General features: G+C 56.4%; 4 protein-coding genes across 4 annotated transcripts; 2 read left to right on the forward strand and 2 right to left on the reverse strand.

The window, feature by feature from the left end:
* Positions 1 to 948: 948 nt before the first annotated feature.
* Positions 949 to 2,031, reverse strand: N7455_012714 (zinc-binding alcohol dehydrogenase family protein; the record flags this gene model as incomplete). The annotated part of the gene is made up of 1 exon (XM_040961940.2): positions 949 to 2,031. One exon carries the CDS (start codon positions 2,029 to 2,031, stop codon positions 949 to 951), a length of 1,083 nt encoding a protein of 360 aa, XP_040807629.2.
* Positions 2,032 to 4,120: 2,089 nt separating this feature from the next.
* On the forward strand, positions 4,121 to 16,055 carry N7455_012715 (uncharacterized protein; the record flags this gene model as incomplete). The annotated part of the gene is made up of 3 exons (XM_040961946.2): positions 4,121 to 4,751; positions 4,822 to 13,050; positions 13,129 to 16,055. The coding sequence occupies 3 exons, from the start codon at positions 4,121 to 4,123 to the stop codon at positions 16,053 to 16,055; spliced, it is 11,787 nt and encodes a 3,928-aa protein (XP_040807622.2).
* An 877-nt stretch (positions 16,056 to 16,932) lies between these two features.
* N7455_012716 (uncharacterized protein) lies at positions 16,933 to 17,540 on the reverse strand (the record flags this gene model as incomplete). The annotated part of the gene is made up of 2 exons (XM_040961930.2): positions 16,933 to 17,421; positions 17,487 to 17,540. 2 exons carry the CDS (start codon positions 17,538 to 17,540, stop codon positions 16,933 to 16,935), a joined length of 543 nt encoding a protein of 180 aa, XP_040807623.2.
* A 1,071-nt stretch (positions 17,541 to 18,611) lies between these two features.
* Positions 18,612 to 20,324, forward strand: N7455_012717 (uncharacterized protein; the record flags this gene model as incomplete). Its single annotated transcript, XM_040961944.2, has 3 exons — positions 18,612 to 19,279; positions 19,340 to 20,111; positions 20,199 to 20,324. The coding sequence occupies 3 exons, from the start codon at positions 18,612 to 18,614 to the stop codon at positions 20,322 to 20,324; spliced, it is 1,566 nt and encodes a 521-aa protein (XP_040807632.2).
* Positions 20,325 to 20,471: the final 147 nt, after the last annotated feature.

Consider the following 20,471-nt stretch of genomic DNA (forward strand, 5'->3'; position numbering starts at 1 on the left):
ATTAGATATAGTATCCTTGATTATTTACATAAAAACCGCATAAAAAACGCGTTATTAGTATATTTGAGAAGAAAGTGCGAAAAGTTGAAGTAATCTAGAATCTAAAGTTCAAATATAACTATATATCTCTCTCTACTATACTTCTACTATACAAATGCAATGGGAAAATATATTGGTTCTCTAGCTTAGACCCATAAAAAACCTAATAATGAATATGATGCGTTGGCTTTTCTTTGTACTCGCTAGAGGCTAGATTTGAAAAGTTTTGATAATATATACTGCTAACTACATAGGTAACTATTGTACTCGTTATAAGGCGTAAATAGACTTCCGCACGACCCAGTTTGTACATAAAAGGGGGTCTTGGCAGTCATAAACGAGCTAAATCAGCTGAATTATACACATAATTAGCGTATTTGTTTAGTTTGTAACCCAATTTGGGACTGGATTAAGGCATTAAGGCACAGATAGAAGGAATCAGAGAGTCCACCTCGCCCAAACCCTCTGGGCACTTCTTCGCGAGTCGGACCAATAGTGGCGCATCACTACTCTACTTGAACGCCGCACGACATTGCTGGCCGTTGTGAGATATCACCAAACGGTACAAGCACTTAATTCACACGACTTTCTTGACCGTTTCTATGTACTCCGTACCATTTTCAAACATAAATAGAAAATAGACTAAAGGTAATGCTCATCAATCAGATAAAAATGGGGGAAAAACTCAAGCGACAAGGGATTCCTCCGACCCCAACGACCAACTCATCAAATAAGTTTGCTGTCAGCACATAGCTTCAAGATCATCGCTATTCAGCCCCCAAAATGTCCCCCTTCTTTTTGGGGCCCTTGATAGAGTAGCCCCGTAAAAAACGAAATGAAAAAAAAAAAAAAAAAAAAAAAAAAGAAAAGATGAGCAACGGTTTATACCCAAAAGTCAAAAGTTCGACACTACTGATTCACCTCGTAAACGAGCTTGAAACCGCTGACCTCCTTTCTCCGAATCATCTCCAATCCTTCCAGGATGCCAGGAAACTCACCCGACATGACCTTGGCAGGGTGGTTCTTGAGCTTGCCCTCGAGCAGGTGCTTCTGGGCGCCGCCGTAGAGCTCGTCAGCAAAGATACGCGCATCGGGGTCCGCGTCCCGCCCGTAGGGGGCCACCCAGCCACTGCCGCGACCCTTGACGGTGGATCCCAGGATCCAGTCGGGCTTGACAACCTTGCGATTGGGCTGCGCCTCGGGGTACGGGTCCAGCGCCGTGTAGCGGCCGCCCGCGCGGCCAATGGCCTCGTAGCACAGCTTCATGGACGAATTGGAGGTGATGCAGTCGATGGCGTAGGCCAGGGCGTTCTTGGTGTAAGACCGGATGTCCTTGGCGCAGTCGGCGGACCGGTAGTCAAACGTCTTCTCGGCACCGTAGGAGAGGACCAGCTCCTCGTGCGACGGCGAGCAGGTGGCGATGGGCCGGAAGCCCGCCAGCTTGAGCAGCTGCAGGGCCATGGTGCCCGTCGAGGTGCTACCACCGTTGACGAGCACGTGGGGTGGGTTGGCGGCCGAGTTGGGCGCGGTCAATGATCCGGGCACCTTCATGGAGCGAAAGAGGGCAATGCCTGCAGACGACAGCGACGTTCCCATGCAAGCGGCATCGGTGAAGGACATGTCATCCGGCAGACGCAGAGCCTGGGTGGCCACGGTCGAGGCGTACTGGCAGAAGCCGCCGCCGCTAGGCCTCTTCCGGTCCATGCTGTCTGCGGTGCCCAGTACCCGGTCCCCTACCTTGAGGTCTTGCCTGGTGACCCCGGTACCAATGGCCACGACGACGCCGGCAAAGTCGAAGCCGAGAATAGCGTTGGGTACAGCGAAGCCCTTGGCCATCTTGGAGTCGACGGGGTTGAGGGCCAGCGCGGCCGTCTTGACAAGCACGGAATCCGGCTCCAGGTCGATTACGGGCACATCCTGCGAGATGCGGAGAGTGCCCTCCTCGTCCGCAGCGATGATGGCGGTCTGCGTCTTGGGGATGGAAGGGGCCATTGTGAAGGATGGTGGTGCAGGCGGTAGTATTCTCCTTGTTGATGTTGATTGGCCAGGGACACAGAAATAAAAGGATTATCGGAAATGACAAGAGGGGAGAAAGAAGTATAGGAATAGTTTGTAGTCGTCGTAAACCAGCGATCGCATTAAACTTCGTACCTAATATCTTAACCACAATAATATCGACATGTCTTTTCACGCGGTAGTTGTTGACTGCAAGATCTATATACACGGGGGTGCGATCTCGTACAAGTGTGGCTCGGGGCGGACTGAGATGGGGAAAAAGGCAACCTCTTCTCTCTTCTAGGGATTGGCTTGAGAGGTTCCCATCACCGTCCCGCCCCGCCGTCGCGCTCGGGGTCACTTTACTCTGGACCAACAAGTCCACATTCCCATTATGGCAAGTGAAGAGATGGCCGCCCGTGTTGGCAAGGAAAAAGGATGAATCTGTCGTCTCAAAGAAGAAACCAACTGCCACGGCGGGATATATGGCCCAAAGCGAAATAGTTATGTGGGGTGTACCTCTTTAGCTTATAGATGAGAATCACATTTGGACGTTGCTTGGCTAAGACAAGCACTGATGACATGCAGCTGGGCAATCCATCGGCGGGAAAATAGATCCATATCGGGTATTAGGGGAAGGTGGTGGTGAATGGACTGGTGTGGAGGCGCGTAATTTCCGACGCATATGGTTGTACAATAATCAGCACTAGTACCTAGGTAAGCACTTGTAGCACTCAGCACTAGTACCTAAGTAAGCACTTGTAAAGCAGGTCAATCCCGTCGGATTTGGCCCCAAAAAATCCTGAAGGATTTGGCCCCAAAGACCTTGTTGGATTTGGCTAGACTCTGCACAATATGCTCACCTCTGACGAATTGGTTTGAAGCTTACCTACGTATATACGGAGTACCCGTGGACGGTTACGTACGTATGTACTATGTGTATGCTGATTATCGCCAGAGTCTAGGGATGTTATTGTATCCTTGCGTTTTATTTCAACAGTTGATGCCGAGCATCTGCGCTTCTTGGCAGTGACCGTTTCGTTCTTGTGGCAGAGGCACGGCTCAGATCTACTACCCACGATGCTTAATCGTACTTCCAGACAGCCGGGGTTGTCTCGGCAAGGCTTATCTATGCAGGTCGCCTCCGCCAAGCAGCCGCCAAGCAGGGGGGTATAGCCCCACACATGTCGCTAATACACAGCCCTATTCGCTCGCCTGTTTGCCCGTGTCCTAACCGACCACCACTGGGGCTGACTCACTGACTCTGGTCGATCCCACGCGGTCAATGTCCGAGCTAACAGCCAGGTAATCTATTAATGGTGCGGCTGGAGAAGCTGACAAGCCTAATGCAGCCCTCCAAGGTTGCCTCGTGGATTCCTCTGTCTCCATCGCCGAACCGCAGGTACTTCCACATTATATTGCGGGTCGCGCAACATTGAATAACCGGATTAGGAAGCTCTGAAACGAGATTATATTGAGGGAGGTTCACAAATTACCTAGGTAGGACTAGGAGATGACCAGTCTAGCGGAATATCCGTGGGGCGCGGAGGCACGGATACAATGTATCATCTCGTTCCTGAGCCAGTTCTTTCTTCATCGGGATACCACCTCCACGGTCCACAATCAAAGGTATCCGGAAGGTCAAGGCTACACATCAAGGCGAGCTCTAGAGGTAAGCTACCTGAAATTGGTCACGGCAAGAGCATGGGCTCGCTCGATGAAGACCTGATCTGAAGCTGTCAGGTTTAAACATAAAACCTACATATCCATCATGGCATCTCACCTCGTCCGTTGATCTTCATCATCAGCGCTTGCGGCTTCAGCCCTTTCCCCTTCATTCAACATTGCCTGGTCTAATACCTGTACCAAGTCTCACCAGGCCTACCAAATCTTACCAACTCTTTACCAAGTCGTTTGGATCTTTTGTGCACCAACTCTTACCAAGTCTCTTGGTGCCTTTGGATTCGAGTCTAGCTACTTGAACATCTTGGATTCTATTTTCTATTCAATTCCATTTACCAGACAAGTCAAGCAATATACACACTCCACCTATACTATACCCCTATTTTCCATCACCTCCGTCAAAATGTCTCCTTCACACAACGAGCCCATTGCCATTGTTGGCAACGCCTGTCGATTCCCTGGGGATGCCACATCTCCTTCCAAGCTATGGGAACTGCTCAAGGAGCCCCGGGAGGTGGCCCGGCCCATCGACCGTTTCGCGGCCTCGAGCTTCTACCACCAAAATGGTCACTACCACGGCGCCAGCAACGTCCGTGACGCTTACCTCCTCTCCGAAGACCCCCGCTACTTCGATGCCCAGTTCTTCAACATTCCCCCTGGGGAGGCCGACTCCATCGACCCCCAGCAGCGCACAGTCCTCGAGACTGTGTACGAAGCCGTTGAATCCGCTGGCCTGGTGCTCGAGGACCTGCGCGGCTCAGACACGGCCGTCTACGTCGGTGTCATGTGTGATGACTACGGCAACATTTGCTACGTCGATCAGGAGGCGGTTCCCACCTACGCCGCCACCGGCACGGCCCGTAGCATTCTGTCTAACCGTGTCTCTTTCACCTTCGATTGGCGGGGTCCGTCGATGACCATTGACACGGCCTGCTCATCGTCCCTGGTAGCTATTCACCAGGCTGTTCAGGTTCTGCGCAGCGGAAACTCCAACGTCGCCGTGGCCGCCGGTGCCAACTTGATTTTCAGCCCGAGTATGTGCCTCCTAACGATCCCCCTTGCTAGAAACATGCTTGAGAAACTTTGCTAATCTTCGGACCAAAGACATGTTCATCGCCGAGTCGAACCTTAACATGCTTTCCCCCACGGGCAAGTCCCAGATGTGGGACGCCAACGCCAACGGCTACGCCCGTGGTGAGGGTATCGCCGCTGTCATCATGAAGCGTCTCTCCGACGCAATCAGAGATGGTGACCACATTGAGTGCGTCATTCGCGAGACGGGCTGCAACCAGGACGGTCACACTCCCGGTATCACCATGCCCAGCCATGAGGCTCAGACCAAGCTGATTCACGACACCTACCGTCGTGCCGGCTTGGACCTGAGCAAGCCCGAGGACCGTCCTCAGTACTTTGAGGCTCACGGCACTGGTACCAAGGCTGGTGACGGCGTCGAGTCTAAGGCCATCTACCACGCCTTCTTCCCCGAGGGTCAGACCACTGACGAGAGTCTGTGGGTTGGCTCTATCAAAACCATCATCGGCCACACCGAGGGTACCGCCGGTATCGCCGGTGTCATGAAGGCCTCCCTGGCCATCCAGAACAAGACCATCCCGCCAAACTTGCACTTCAAGACCCTCAACCCGGAGATTATCCCGTACTACGGCAAGCTGCAAATTGCCAAGATTGCGCAGGACTGGCCCGCGCTGCCCGCCGGCGCCGTTCGCCGTGCCTCCATCAACTCCTTCGGTTTCGGTGGCACCAACGCTCACGCCATTATTGAGGCGTACGAGCCCGAGGTCTGTCCCGTGCAGGCCGAGGCTGCGGTCAAGGCTGCTATCGCCTTGCCCCTTACCTTTTCCGCCACCTCGGAGAACTCTGTCACCAACCTCATGACCAAGTACCTAGAGTACCTGACTAAGAACCCCGATGCCGACCTCACCAGTCTGGCCTTCACCCTGCACGACCGCCGTTCCACCTTTGCGTACCGCAGCCATATTGCTGGTCAGTCGGTCGAGGAGATCTTGCCCAAGCTACAGAACGCCGTTGAGGAGCAGCAGTCTGGCAACTCGGCCAGTATCATCCGCGGTACTTCGGCCAAGAAGCATCTGCTCGGTGTCTTCACCGGTCAGGGCGCTCAGTGGGCGACCATGGGTCGTGAGCTAATCGGCGCCTCCAAGCTCGCCCAGGACATCATTGGCAAACTCGAGCAGTCCCTCGCCGAGCTCCCTGCCTCTGACCGCCCGTCCTGGTCTCTCATGGAGCAGCTGATGGCTGACCCGGCCCAGTCTCGCATTGCTGAGGGTGAGCTGTCCCAGCCGCTGTGCACTGCCGTTCAGGTCGTCCTGGTCGAGGTGCTCAAGCTGGCCGGCATCACTTTCGATGTCGTCGTTGGCCACTCCAGTGGTGAGATTGGCGCCGCGTACGCCGCCGGATTCTTCAACGCCACTGATGCCATCCGCATTGCCTTCTACCGTGGTCGCTACGCCTTCATGGCGAAGGGTCCTGAGGGCCAGAAGGGTGGTATGTTGGCGGTTGGTACCACTCTTGAGGATGCTCGCGAGCTTGTCGAGCTCCCCTCTTTTGAGGGTCGCGTCTCCGTCGCCGCATACAACTCCGACGCCAGCGTTACTCTCTCAGGTGACCTTGACGCCATTGAGGAGGTCAAGGAGGTCTTGGACGACGAGCGCGTCTTCAACCGTCAGCTCAAGGTTGACACCGCGTACCACTCGCACCACATGATCCCCTGCTCCGCCAAGTACTATGAGGCTCTTGACAACTGCAAGGTTCAGATCCTCAAGCCCTCTGGCGAGACCAAGTGGTACTCGTCTGTGTACGACGGCAAGCTCATGGAGCCTTGCGAGGAGCTCAAGCACACTTACTGGGTCGACAACATGGTCAACATTGTCCTGTTTGCTACGTCCCTCGAGTCTGCTCTCAACAATACCGTACCTCAACCCACCCAGGTCATTGAAGTCGGTCCCCACGCCGCCCTCAAGGGCCCTGCCTCCAACGTTATCGAGGAGGTGGTCAAGGCTGCGCTGCCTTACACCGGCACCCTTGCTCGTGGCCAGAACGACGTCAATGCCGTGGCCTCCACCCTCGGTTACCTGTGGGCTCAGTTTGGCCGCAACTCCGCCGACTGGAAGGGTTACTCGCAGGTCTTCTCCTCGAGCATTCCTACCATTCTCCAGGAGCTGCCCAGCTACCCCTGGAACCACGACCGTCTGTTCTGGTACGAGGCTCGCAAGTCGCGTGTCAACCGCCTTCGTCAAGACCCCGCTCACGTCCTGCTTGGTACACGCACCGACTCCATCAACGAGCGCGAGTACCGCTGGCGCAACTACATCAGCTCCAAGGAGATTCCCTGGCTCTCCGGCCACAGCATTCAGGGCCAGACCTTGTTCCCTGCTGCTGGTTTCCTCGTGATGGCTGTTGAGGCTGCTCGCGTCGTTGGCCGTGACCAGGCCATCCACGCCATTGAGCTGCAGAATTCCCAGATCCACCGCGCCCTGGCTGTCAACGAGGACAAGGGTATCGAGACCCTCTTCACCCTGTCCAATGTCACTTCTGTCCAAACGGGTGCAGGCACCTCTACTGTCACTGCCAACTTCGCTTGCGATGCCTGCCTCCAGAAGGGTTCTGATGTCTTCACCTCCATCGCCAGCGGTAAGCTCATCATGAGCCTCGGCACTCCCTCTTCCTCGGCCCTGGTCGAGTACCCCAAGGAGGCTGGCCTCGGCATGCTGGATGTCGACTGTGAGGAGTTCTACGCCTACCTCGCCTCCATCGGCTACAACTACGCCGACCTCTTCAGGGGTATCACCTCCATGAGCCGATGCTGCGATTTGGCTCAGGGTGAGATCATCACCTCTACTGCCAGTCAGAGCGGCCCCATGGACGAGTTCCTGCTGCATCCGTCCACTCTTGACGTTGCATTCCAGGCCATCTTTGCCGCCATCAGCTACCCCGGAGACGGTGCACTGTGGGCTCTGCACATCCCCACCACTATCCGCCGCGTCGTGATCAACCCTGTCATCTGTCCGATGAAAGGCGGCCTTGACGAGAAGGTCCGCTTCTCGGCTACCTCCAACCGCGCTGATGACGGTACCTTCTCCGGCAGCGTTGACATCTTCCCTGTCCACAGCGACCACTCGCTGTGCCAGGTTGAGGGAATGGAGGTCAGCCCCGTGTCTCCCCCTACGGCTAAGAACGACCGCCACATGTTTGGTCACACCAGCCGCTGGCTCAGCACTCCTGACGCCGAGGCCGTGGCCAAGCCTGTCTCAATCACCACCGAGCAGGAGCAGGAGCACCAGCTTCTCGACCGTCTCGCGCTGCAGGAGCTCCGGAAGATGGTTGCCTCTGGTAACTCCGAGCACGCCCATCTGCGGACCTGGGCCCAGGGTGTCCTCAAGGTTGCTGGCACCGACGCTTCCACTGGGCAGAATGACAACTCTAGCGTCACTGTTGACGAGGCTTCCGCTGCCGACCTTGCTGTCCTCAAGGCCCTTGGCTCTGACGAGCCCGGCTTGCTGAACAAGTTCTACGCCTCGGCGTTCGGTGCCGCTGAGGCTCGCAGCTCTTTGATCTCGCTGGTTCACCAGATCTCCCGCCGCTACCCTCACATGCACATCATGGAGCTCAGCGCCGGCAACGGTGCCGCTACCAAGCCTCTCCTGGAGACTCTCGGTGCCTTATGCTCCGCCTACACCGTCACTGACTCGACTGACGAGCACTTCGCGGCCCTTAACAAGGAGCACGGTGATGACCTCTTCACCCAGACCCTCGACTTGGACCAGGACCTCGAGGAGCAGGGCTTCTCCGCCGCCAGCTTTGATCTTATCATTGCCCCCGCCGGCCTCCACAATGTGCAGGACCGTGCTCAGACCATCCAGAAGCTGCGCTGGCTTATCAGGCCTGGTGGTTTCCTTTTTGTCCAGCAGATCACCAACGCCAGTGCTGCCCACGTCGGCCTGACAGTGGCCAGCTTGGCGTCGCAGACTGAGGTTCCCGAGCTGTCTGAATACGATGCTCTGCTTCAGGACGCTGGCTTTTCCGGAATTGACTCTGTCACTCCGGACTCTGTCAGCCCCTTCAGCGTCTTCGTGTCTCAGGCCATCGACGCTCAAATAAACGCTATCCGTGCTCCTCTGACTGCCGGTAACAAGACCACCATTGACCAGATTCTCCTCATTGGTGGTCGCCGCTTCCAGACCTCTCGCCTGATCGACAATATCAAGAACGCCCTCGCCCAGTACTGCGACAACATCACGTCGATCCAGAGCATGCGCGAGTTCAAGCCGTCCCTGCTGGCGTCTCGGCCACTTGTGCTTTCGCTCACTGAGCTCGACGAGCCCTTCTTCCAGGACCTGACCGACCAGAAGTACAAGGCTCTGCAGACTCTGTTCTTCCGCTCGCGTTACATTGTCTGGGCCACTCGCGGTGCCAACGGCGACAACCCTTACGCCAACGTCATGAAGGGTGTCGTCCGCTGCTTGCTGATCGAGATTCCTCACCTTCACTGCCAGATGTTCAACATCGAGGGCAAGGTCAAGATCAACCAGCACGCCACCATCCTGGCCGAGCAGCTGCTGCGCCTGCACATTGCCGACGGTTGGAAGGACAAGATCCCCGCGTACAGCGCTTTGTGGACCTCGGAGCGCGAGCTGATGCTTGTCGACGACAAGCTCCACATTACTCGCTACGACTCCGAGGCCGAGCTCAATGACCACTACAACGTCTTGCGTCGTCGTGTCGTGGCTGATGTCTCCACCGCTGACCGTGTGGTTGCCATCACCGCCGACAGGATGCTCCAGCAGTTCCGTCTCAACCCCCAGGCTCCCATTGGTGTCGAGGAGGCCAAGGTCTCCGTCAACGTCGAGAAGTCCCTGTCCACCGCCTTCAAGGTTGGCGACCTCGGCTACTTCTACCTCAGCATCGGCACCAACAAGGAGACTGGCGAGACTGTCCTCGCGCTGACTGACCAGCACCAGTCTCTTCTCACCGTTCCTGAGTCCCGCCTCCTGGCCGTCAATGTCGCCGCCAGTGAGCGTCGCACCCTGCTCGTTTCTGTCGGTGCCACCCTCCTTGCCTCGGCTCTCCTCGAGAAGTCCACTGCCAGCGACAGACTCGTCTTCCACGAGGCGCCCACCATCCTGGCCGAGCTTCTCCGCGAGAAGGCCCGCAAGACCGGCGCCCAGGTCGTCTTCACTACCACCGACAAGGAGACCACTGATTACTGGCAACACGTCCACGCTTACACTCCCGGTCGCGAGCTGAGCAGGCTGGTGCAGGCCAACACGAGCCTGTTTGTCAACTTCTCTCCCGCCAGCGAGGGTAGCGAGGTTGTCAACCGCCTTAAGGCCCAGCTGCCGTTCCGCGCTCGCTGCCGCACTCTCTCAGACTACCTCCCTTCGCAGTCCGTCCTCTACTCGGACACGACCGAGGCTCAACTCGCCAAGGCCCTCAAGGACGCCCATGATAATGCTGTCTCTGAGGCCTCGTCGGTTGCCTTTGGCCAGGTTGCCAATACCTTTGTGCAGCAGCTTGCTGCTGACCAGACTCTGAGTGAGCCCCTGACCACCATGGACTGGACTGACCCTACTCCTTTCCTTGCCAACTTGACCCTCGCCATGGACGAGGTGCGCTTCCGCTCTGACCGCACCTACTTCCTCGTAGGTATGACTGGCAGTTTGGGTTTGTCCACCTGCGAGTTCATGATGGAGCGCGGCGCCAGGCACTTTGCCCTGTCCTCCCGTCGCCCCAATATCGACCAGCGCTGGCTGGACAAGGTCGAGACCAAATTTGGCGCCTCGGTCAAGGCGTACCCGCTTAACATCACCAGTCGTGAGAGCCTACAGGGCGCGTACAAGGAGATCTGTGCGACCCAGCCCCCGATCGCGGGTGTGGCCAATGCCGCCCTCATCATGCGCGATGGTCTCTTCATGGAGTCCAACGCGACCACCATGAACGAGGCTCTGGGACCCAAAATTGACGGTACTATCTACCTGGACGAACTGTTTGCCAACGTCGATCTCGAGTTTTTCATCCTCTTCTCCTCCCTGGTGTACATCACTGGCAACATTGGTCAGACCTCCTATGCTGCCGGCAACGGCTTCATGGTCAGCTTGGCCCACCAGCGTCGCCAGCGCGGCCAGTGCGCCAGTGTCATGAACCTGGGTGGTATCAACGGTATCGGCTACATAACCCGTACCGACCACAACATTCTCAACCGTCTCGATATCATGGGCTACGGTATCATGTCCGAGCTCGACTACAAGTACTTCTTTGCCGAGGCGGTCATGGCCGGTCCTCCCGACTCCGGCCGCGACCCCGAGGTCTCTGCTGGTCTTAAGTTCGTCAACCCTAAGACCGACAAGAACCCGCCAAAGTGGTGGGAGGACCCCAAGTTCAGCCCCTACGTCATTGACAAGAGCGCTCGCGAGGGTGGTGGCAAGGGCGCTGAGGGTGCCCTGTCCACAAAGGCCCAGCTGCAGGAGGCTGCCACCGACAAGGACGCCTTCAACATCATCCTGACGGCCCTACAGGCCATGCTTCACAAGAAGCTCGACCTACCGCCCTCGCAGAGCGTCCTGTCCGATGTAGCCATTGTCGAGATGGGTGTCGACTCTCTTGTCGCCGTCGACATGCGCTCTTGGTTCAGTAGCGAGTTTGATCACGACATCCCCATCATCAAGATTTTGGGTGGTGCCACTCTTGCTGACCTGGTCGAGGACACTGTTGCCAACCTGTCACCGTCCATTGCCCCCAACTTGGGCGGCGCCGCCGCTGCCGAGGAGGAGCCCAATGTCGAGGCCGAGACACCTGCCGAGGCATGCACCGCTGCTCCCTCTGATGATGAGCCAATCTCTTCTGATGATTACACCCCTGCCACCACCGACATTGATGAGGGCTCTGTCACTGGCAAGTCTTCCGCCGACGAGAAGGTCGAGACTGACGCTGCCCCTGGTGCGCCAGCTGTTGTTCGTCCCGACTTTTTCCGCGTCGAGAAGATGACTCCCGGCTGCTCTCGCTTCTGGTTCCTCCGCCAGTACCTCGAGGATGCCAGCTGCTTCAACATCATTGTCCGCACGCGTCTGACCGGTCAGGTTGACGTGGCTCGTGTCCAGGAGGCCGTCCGCAAGGTCGGTGCCCGTCATGAGGCCCTGCGCACCGCCTACTACGTCGACGAGGAGGGCGAGCCCATGATGGGTGTCATGCCCGACTCCAAGCTCCGGCTCGAGGTCAGCAAGATTACCCACGAGAGCGAGGCTGAGAAGGCCCACAAGGAGGTGTCCAAGTACAACTTCAACATCGAGAACGGTGAGGTCATCCGCATGCAGCTGCTGACTGTCGGCCCCCGCGAGCACCATCTCATCTTCGCCGTCCACCACATTGCCATTGACGGCTTCTCCTTCAACCTCATGATCCGCGACATGGACATGTTCTACCAGGGCAAGCCCGTGCCCCAGATTGCCTCGCAGTTCACCGACCTGGCCATCCAACAGCGCAAGGATATTGAGAGCGGTCGCCTGCAGGACGACATTGTCTTCTGGAAGAATAAATACACCACGCTACCCGACCCTCTGCCTCTCTTCCCCTTCCCTGGCGTCGGTGGTCGTCTCCCGCAGACCAAGTACGAGCACGAGGAGGTCGAGATGGTGCTCGACTCGGCGATTGCGCAGAAGATCCGTATCCTCTGCCGCCAGAACCACTGCACCACGTTCCACTTCTTCCTCGCTACCTTCCGCCTCTTCCTCACCCGCTGGCTCGAGATTGACGACCTGTGCATTGGCATCGCCGATGCCAACCGCAAGGATATCAAGACCCTGGCTACCGTCGGTTTCTTGCTGAACCTGATCCCTCTCCGCTTCGGCGGCCTCACAGGCAAGGAGACCTTCTCCACCCTCCTCAACGCCGCCAAGCAGACCTCATACTCTGCCCTCAATCACTCTGCCCTGCCCTTTGACCTGCTGCTGCAGGAGCTCGAGGTTCCTCGCTCCTCCTCCCACAGCCCCATGTTCCAGGCTTTCCTCGACTACCGTCAGCTCGCCCTGAAGACGCCCCCCATGCTCGAGTCTCAGACCGAGGGCGAGAGTAACTTCGGTGCCACCGCCTACGACGTCGTTCTCGACATCACTGACGACGCCGCCTCGGACATCACCATCAAGTGGCAGACGCAGAAGTCGCTGTACAACGGCCGCCACACCCAGGCCATGATGGACAGCTACATGCACCTGCTGCACCACTGTGCCAAGGGTCCCGCCGGCTCCATCGCTTCCGCTCCCCTCTACCGAGACGAGCATGTTGCGGCTGCCATTAAGGCTGGACGTGGTAAGTATCAAATAAACTGTCCCCTATTCCCACTACTACTGAACCCCGATTAACTGTATTGTCTTTCTGTCTGTGTAGGCCCTCAGTTTGACAGCCAGTGGCCCGAAACCCTGTCCTTCAAGGTCGACCAAGTCTCTGCCCAGTTCCCCAACGACATTGCCTTGCGCGACGGCCTCGGCGACTCCATGACCTACAAAACCATGGACCGCATCCTCGACCAGATCTCCGAGCAGCTTGTCCAGGCTGGCATCCAACCCGGTGACAAGGTCGGTGTGTTCCAGCAGCCCTCGGCCATGTGGATCTGCTCTTTGCTCGCCATCTGGCGTAGCGGTGCCGTCTACGTGCCTCTTGACCCCCGTAACGGCCTGCCTCGTCTGGCGGCCACTTGCGGTATTGTCGACCCCAGCTCCGTGCTCTGTGACAGCTCCACTGCCGCCGATGTCGCCCAGCTCGCTCTCCCTGCTGGCGCCAGCACCATCAATGTTGACCAGGTCCGCCAGGCCAACAAGTCTCCCGCTCGCCGTCCTAACCTGTCCAAGGGTGATTCATCTGCCATCATCGTCTCCAGCAGTGGTTCCACCGGTGTCCCCAAGGGTATCGAGGTCCGCCACCTGAGCTTGCTCAACCTCTTCGAGGGTGACAGCCAGATCTGGAACCTCGGCCGCCCCAACACCGTTCAGCAGAGCGCCTACAGCTTCGACATCTCTCTTGACCAGATCTTCACCTCTCTCGTCAACGGTGGCAATCTCTACGTCGCTTCCCAGGCCCAGCGCTCCGACCCCCAGGCCATGGCTGAGCTCATCGCCAACAACCAGATTACCTACACCATGGCCACCCCGTCCGAGTATTCTAACTGGATCAACTACGCCGCTCCCACCCTGTCCAAGGCGACGGGTTGGCGCCGCGCCAACGTTGGTGGTGAGGGCTGGAACGCCACCCTGCGTGACTCCTTTGCCACCCTCAACCTGCCCAACCTCAAGATCCAAAACTGCTACGGCCCCGCCGAGAACAGCGTCTGGTGCACTCGTCAGCCTATTGCCTACCCTGCCGAGTCTACTCTCATCCCTGCCGGTCCTGCTCTTCCCAACTACTCCTTCTACATCGTGGACAGGCAGCTCAATGTCGTTCCCACCGGAGTCCAGGGCGAGATCCTCATTGGTGGTGCCGGTACCGCCGTCGGCTACTACAAGCGAACCGACCTGACTAACGAGAAGTTCATCGAGGACAAGAACGCCTCCTCTGTTCACGTTGCCAAGGGTTGGAACCGCGCCTACCGCACTGGCGACAAGGGTTACCTCATGATCGACGGCACCCTAGTTGTACTGGGCCGCATCACTGGCGACACCCAGATCAAGCTTCGCGGTTTCCGTATCGAGCTTGAGGACATCGAGGCCACCATTGTCCGCGCCTCCAACGGCGTTCTATCTCGCGTCGTTGCCGACGTGCGCGGCGAGGGTCAGGAGAGCTACCTGGTCGGCTTCGTCGAGTTTGCTGACGGCTACCTGACCGACCAGCAGAAGACCTACCTCGCCCAGCTGCTCAACCAGCTCCCCCTGCCCCAGTACATGAAGCCCAACATGCTCATCGCCCTTGACCGCATCCCCCTGAACTCCCACGGAAAGGTCAACAGGCTGGCCATTGCCACCATCCCTGTCCAATCCCAAGTCGATGATGCCGAGATCTCTACCGAGGTCACCGACACTGAGAAGGCCATCTGGGAGCTGTGGCAGGAGATTCTTCCCCAGTCCGTTCTGGATGGTGTGGTCATCAACTTGAACCACGATTTCTTCCAGCTCGGAGGTAACTCCTTGCTTACCGTCCGCCTCCAGTCTCGTATCCGCGAGGCTTTTGGCATCGTCGTTCCTCTCCCCAAGGTCATGGAGTCCAGCAAGCTCTTTGCTTTGGGTGCCCTCCTCGATAACCTCTTGGCCAACTCTGGCATCAACTGGGACCTCGAGACAGCCCTCACCGATGACATGCTCCAGATCCCTCCCGCTGACGCCGCCTCCACCACCCGCAAGAACGCCCAGCCCCTGACTGTCATCCTCACCGGTGCCTCTGGTTTCATTGGTCGTCATATGTTGGAGCGCCTCATCCAGGACCCCAAGATCGGCCGCGTCCACTGCATTGCCCACCGTCTTCTGTCTGACGAGCTGCCCCACCGCCAGAAGTTCAACGCTGTCGTCGCCTCCTCTTCCAAGATCTCCGTACACGAGGGTGATCTGAACGCTCCTCGCCTCGGCCTGTCCGAGACCGAGTTCGCCGCTCTCGCCCAGCAGGCCGACATGATCATCCACAGCGGTGCCAACCGGTCCTTCTTCACTACCTACGACCAAGTCCAGGCCATCAACGTCCAGTCCACCAAGGAGCTCGCTCTCATGTCTGCCGCTTCCCTGCGTGACCACCGCCGTGTCGTGCCCTTCCACTTCCTCTCTGGTACTGAGGCCGCCACCATTAAGCCTGCTTCGGACGGCTCCCAGGGCTACGTCGCCTCCAAGTGGGCCAGCGAGCGCTTCCTCGAGAAGTACGCCGCTCAGCTGCGCCTCCCCGTCCACGTCCACCGCCAACTGCCCGTGCCCGAGGGTCGTGAGGCCCAGGGCGAGGAGCTCGACCAGATCCTCCAGGAGTTCGTCGACGTCGCCGCCAAGATGACCGAGCTGCCCAACTCGACCACCTGGGGCGGTCACTACGACCTGATCCCCGCCGACCGTCTGTCTCGCGACATTGTCGGCCACGCCTTCACAGCCCTGGCCTCGACCGACAACCAGATCTCCAGCGACAACGTCAAGGAGTACTCGCACCTGAGCTCCGTCCGCATGGATATTGCCAAGGTTGTTGAGAGGCTGGGCTCACTGCCCGAGTACGCCCAGAGCGACCGGCCCAAGATCCCGGCCCACGTCTGGGTCGGCAAGGCCAAGATTGCCGGCTTCCGCTACCAGTTCAGCACCATGGACATGGTCCTGCAGGATGCTGAGGGCAAGGGCCTCGCTACGCTGTCCCGGTAGAGTGTTGACCATTCTATCTGGCGTGTTTGTTCTTGTATATAGCTTCACTCATCACTCTCCCTATTTGTTCTTGTATATAGCTTCACTCATCACTCTCCCTGTTTTTCTTTTTTCCTATGCGTCAAATCCTCATGTTTACGTTAGCTTTTGCTTTAGCGTTATAAAAGACTTGGTACAAAACCTTTCCTCTCTTCTGCAGTGATGCTTTAAAATATAATGTCGAATCATATAATCCATGGGTTTCACCTTTGTCCAATCCTTCGGCTGGGTGAAGGCAAAGACTTTGAACATCTATTCCAATAAATTGTCTCCTAGTTTCACTACAACAACGTCTTGGCCACAGTGAGCATCTTTCATCATCGTAATTCTGCTTTTTTCACAAGCAATGAAAGCTGCTCTTAGGTAAGAGTGGGTGTAAATCTATCTCGTCTTTTTCTGGCAAAGTCACCACTATGAATTGGCTACTACAGTTCGCGATGTTTGTATTGCACAGGATCCGTTTGACGTTTCCAGTGGTCGGAAATGTTTCACCCTAGGCCGTGATTCATTTATGTTGCAGGACATGTACGAACGCTTTACTGGTGTCATATGTTCTGAGCTGTCCCTTGTCTAGCAACTTGTGATCACTGAAACATACGCGCTACTTTTGACAGACAGAAAACGTGCAGAGACATGTGTTCCAAAGTAGTCCAAAGTGAATTTGGCAAGGGACTCATGTAGGCAAAAATTGCTAATTGCTTCGTAAATTTATGTAGCAACGGTATCGTCAAGACAAATGAAAAGATTATGTACATCGCCTCAAGGCTGGTTTACTGTGCCCTTTGATGTAGCCACGCAGTCGGACAATCGCCAATACCTATACACCGGGTTTCTATATCTAACCCTGATAGTCGTAGACGAGCTTGGCCTCAAGCCTCTCACCGTCGTCCTTGGTGACCAGGACCCGCCTGGCGTGGTAGCGAGTGCCGTCGACGACAACGAAGCCGGCGACCTGCTGGGTGAGGACGCCCTTGGAGTCGAGGTGCTCGGTCTTGAAGTGCATGACCTCCTCGGTGCCGTCCTCCCAACCCTGGCGGAGGGAGTCGTCGTCGAGGTCGGCGAGCTTGCAGACGCGGGAGCGACCGCGGATGTTGCCGAGGAGGCCGTGGTGGAGCTCGACGGGCTTCCAGTTGAGGACACGCTTCTCCTGGGTGGCGGGGAGGCCGCCGCTAGGCTTGTTCTCAATGTCGAGCAGGATGTCGCCGTTCTCGTCCTTGCGCTGGTTGATGGTGAGAGTGACGTTGGCCATGGCAATGACCTTGCGGGTCAGCCAGTTGACGCCCTGGACCTTGAGGATCTCGGCAGAGGACTCGGACAGGTTATCGTTCTGTTGGTAGGGTTAGTATACAGGACTTGTGTGACACAGACGTGTGAGAATTTGGTGTCTCTTACAACAGCCCAAGAGCCGTTAAGGTCCTGGACGGTCTTGGAAGCGGGAGCAGCCATTGTGTCGACGTGTGAGTGGTTTTGCGGTATATGGTTAGGGAAGGGTGATGAAGATAGAATCGAGGTTTGGTGGTTTGATGAGTGTGAGTGTGAGTTGATTGATTGATTGAATGTCTTGTCTTCTGAGTTTCTGAAGCTTCCTACACGTTGCTCATATACATTTCGTTGTTCCTAGATGACACGCCATGTTCTGTCGATACTTGGTACGACACATCCCACTTCGAGTATTCAGTTGCAGATGGAGTAGCATGCCGGTGACTAGTGGGCGCCAGTCAGCCAATGGCAAACACTACTAGCGTAATGAATTCCCGTTTGCCGCGTCGGGCATAGAAAGCCGGCCCTTTGAGGGGCCCCATATCGTTGGGCGTCGACAGAGACCAAGAGAATCCACCAAAAAGGTGTACAGGTAGGGCGTCATGGCTGCAAGTATGCGAGTATGCGGTAATGGTGGATGCATGTGTTGGTGTCAAGTTAAAGCCGCAGTGCCAAGAGTTGCCTCAATCAGGAGCAATACCCGGCGCTGCCATAATGATGCTGGTAAAAGAACAAAGACACAAAAGGTACAGAGTAGTCCGTACGTAGGCAACAGTTTTCAAAGAAGAGACTTGCACCCTGTTAACTTAAACCGGACAGAGGGGGGAAACCATTCCACGACCATATCCTAAAGGGGTATGCAGGATGTTCGCTTCACGGCACTATCTCAGATGCACTGCCGGTGGACGATCTGGTGTCTTGTCTATCTTGGAACGATCTAAAGGGATCATTTCTTTTGTGTCTTCTTTCTTACATCTAATTTCCCCTCTCTTAGCCATCATCAACAACTCTTTTTAATCTCTATTTCGTCTTTTGCACTCCCGCGCTGATCACAACCCGCCCCCGAGACTAAACCTATTTCTTCCCCACTTCCCATCGCTATCAGCCGCTGTATCCACTAGGATTGGGGTCCACTGTAAGCCATGCCCAGAGAGTCCCAGATGTGTTACGGGACGCCTTTACGATCTGACGCCAAGGTCAACCGAGTACTGACTGGTGTGTCGCGATTCTTTAGCCAGGGGGATCAGCTCCAACATTATGTACGCGCAGTCCGAGAAGCTGCCCATGCATGGGCAGGACCGCATGCACTCACAATCACAATACGACAAAGCTAGCTACCCGCCTCAATACGATCAAGCCCAGTACGGCCACCCTCAACCTGGAGGTCCTCAGTACGGGGCCCCTCCAATGGGACAACCTCATGGCGGACAGCCACAATATGGCCAACCTCAATATGGCCAACCCCAATATGGCCAACCTCAATATGGCCAACCCCAATATGGTCAACCTCAGTATGGCCAGCCTCAAAATGGACAAACGCCTTACGGACAGCTTCAGCCCGGCCCCAATCCCATATTTGGAGGGCAACCCACCCCAGACCCCAGGTACGACTCACAAGCTGGGATGACCACCATGGGAGGGCCACTGCCTCTGCCCATCGTGATCCCGCAGCAGCGCCCAGGGTCTCAGGAGCGAGGCTTCATAGCCGCCTATGCGCCATCTCTAGAGTCGTGCGGCATCGACCAAAAGTCGTTCCTGCGCTTCATCGATGAGGCTAACACGGGCTTGGAGGGCAACAAGTACCTCGCCGGTGTACAAGTCGTCTCTCTTGGCGTGGGCTTTACTCCCGAGGTCATCGTCATGGGCGTCGCCGCGGCGGTGCAAGCGGGCGCCTGGGCGGCCAACAAGGGCTACGTCAGAGGAAAGTAAGTGCAACAAGACAACTCTCCTCTCAATCCACGATGCTGATCAGCCCCCCCGCTTAGGACCAACAACGTCATGGACAAGTACAACCGTGAGCTTTTCGCACCTCACGGCCTGTTCTGCATGATTATGAAACATGATCCTGAGCTCAAGGAGCCCAAGAATCCCAGCCGTCTCAAGCAGTTTGCCTCACTGGCTGTCAACGGCTCGAGCAATGGCGGCGGCAGTGCATGGATGCGTAACCACGTTTCCGGCGAGTCGCAGGGACCTGGCGGTCTGCCTACGGCCGTCGCACCGCTTGTCTACATAGACAACCACCGCCAACACAAGCAGCACCTGTCCGATTCTCCGCCTGAGTCACCAGGCTCCAATACGGGTGTTGTCCCCGCCGGAGGCAAGGCTTCGACCAAGGATAAGGCCAAGAAGGCCTTTGACAACTTCAACGACTACCTCGACCGTCGCGCTCGCGCAAAGTACACCGCCGAGAACGGCAACGACGTGCTGAGCGGGCCCGCTGGTCGTGGATTCAGCAACCGGTACCTTGACCCCAATCATCCGGCCGTCAATGGAGGTCTCATCGGTGTGCTTTCCGGCGGCGTGTTGAGTCCTACCCCGGAGCAGCGTGCGCAGAAGGAGGCCAGCAGAATTGATAACGAGGAGAGGAGAGTCCTTGACGAGTACAACGACCGGAGGGAGCGCATCTTAAACGACCGACGAAGCCAATCCGAGACAGATCGGGAGTTGAGGCGGTTGGAGAAGGACTACGAGCCTCGTCTGGAGCAGTTCCGTAAGAAGAGAAGGGCGCTGGAAGGTGGTAAAAGATCCATCAAGAGTGTAAGTCTAACTCATGTTTTCTCCTTCCTGCTGACTTGGTGGTGTCTTTTTTTTTTTCTTTTTTTGACTGACCATGGCCTTTTGCAGAACATTTTGTACCTGACGATTGTCAACCTTCCTTCAGAGGCCACTCTTGCTGCCGCTTCGTCGAAGCTAGAGCAGGAATATGGTCACAGTGTCACGACGGAGACGATGCCACCTCCAGCGTACTAAACCTTCATTCATTATACATTCACATGTTTTTCTAGCAGTTTACGTAGAATAGCGGATGTTATACGGAGGATTTCTTAATTTTTTTGCATCAATCTGAATGTTCGTGGAGTGATCTTGTGCGATAGACTAAATACCCAAATCAGACAA

This window comes from Penicillium solitum, assembly GCF_028829755.1.
Source record: "Penicillium solitum strain IBT 25940 chromosome Unknown utg000009l_segment0_segment0, whole genome shotgun sequence".
NCBI classification, from domain to species: domain Eukaryota; kingdom Fungi; phylum Ascomycota; class Eurotiomycetes; order Eurotiales; family Aspergillaceae; genus Penicillium; species Penicillium solitum.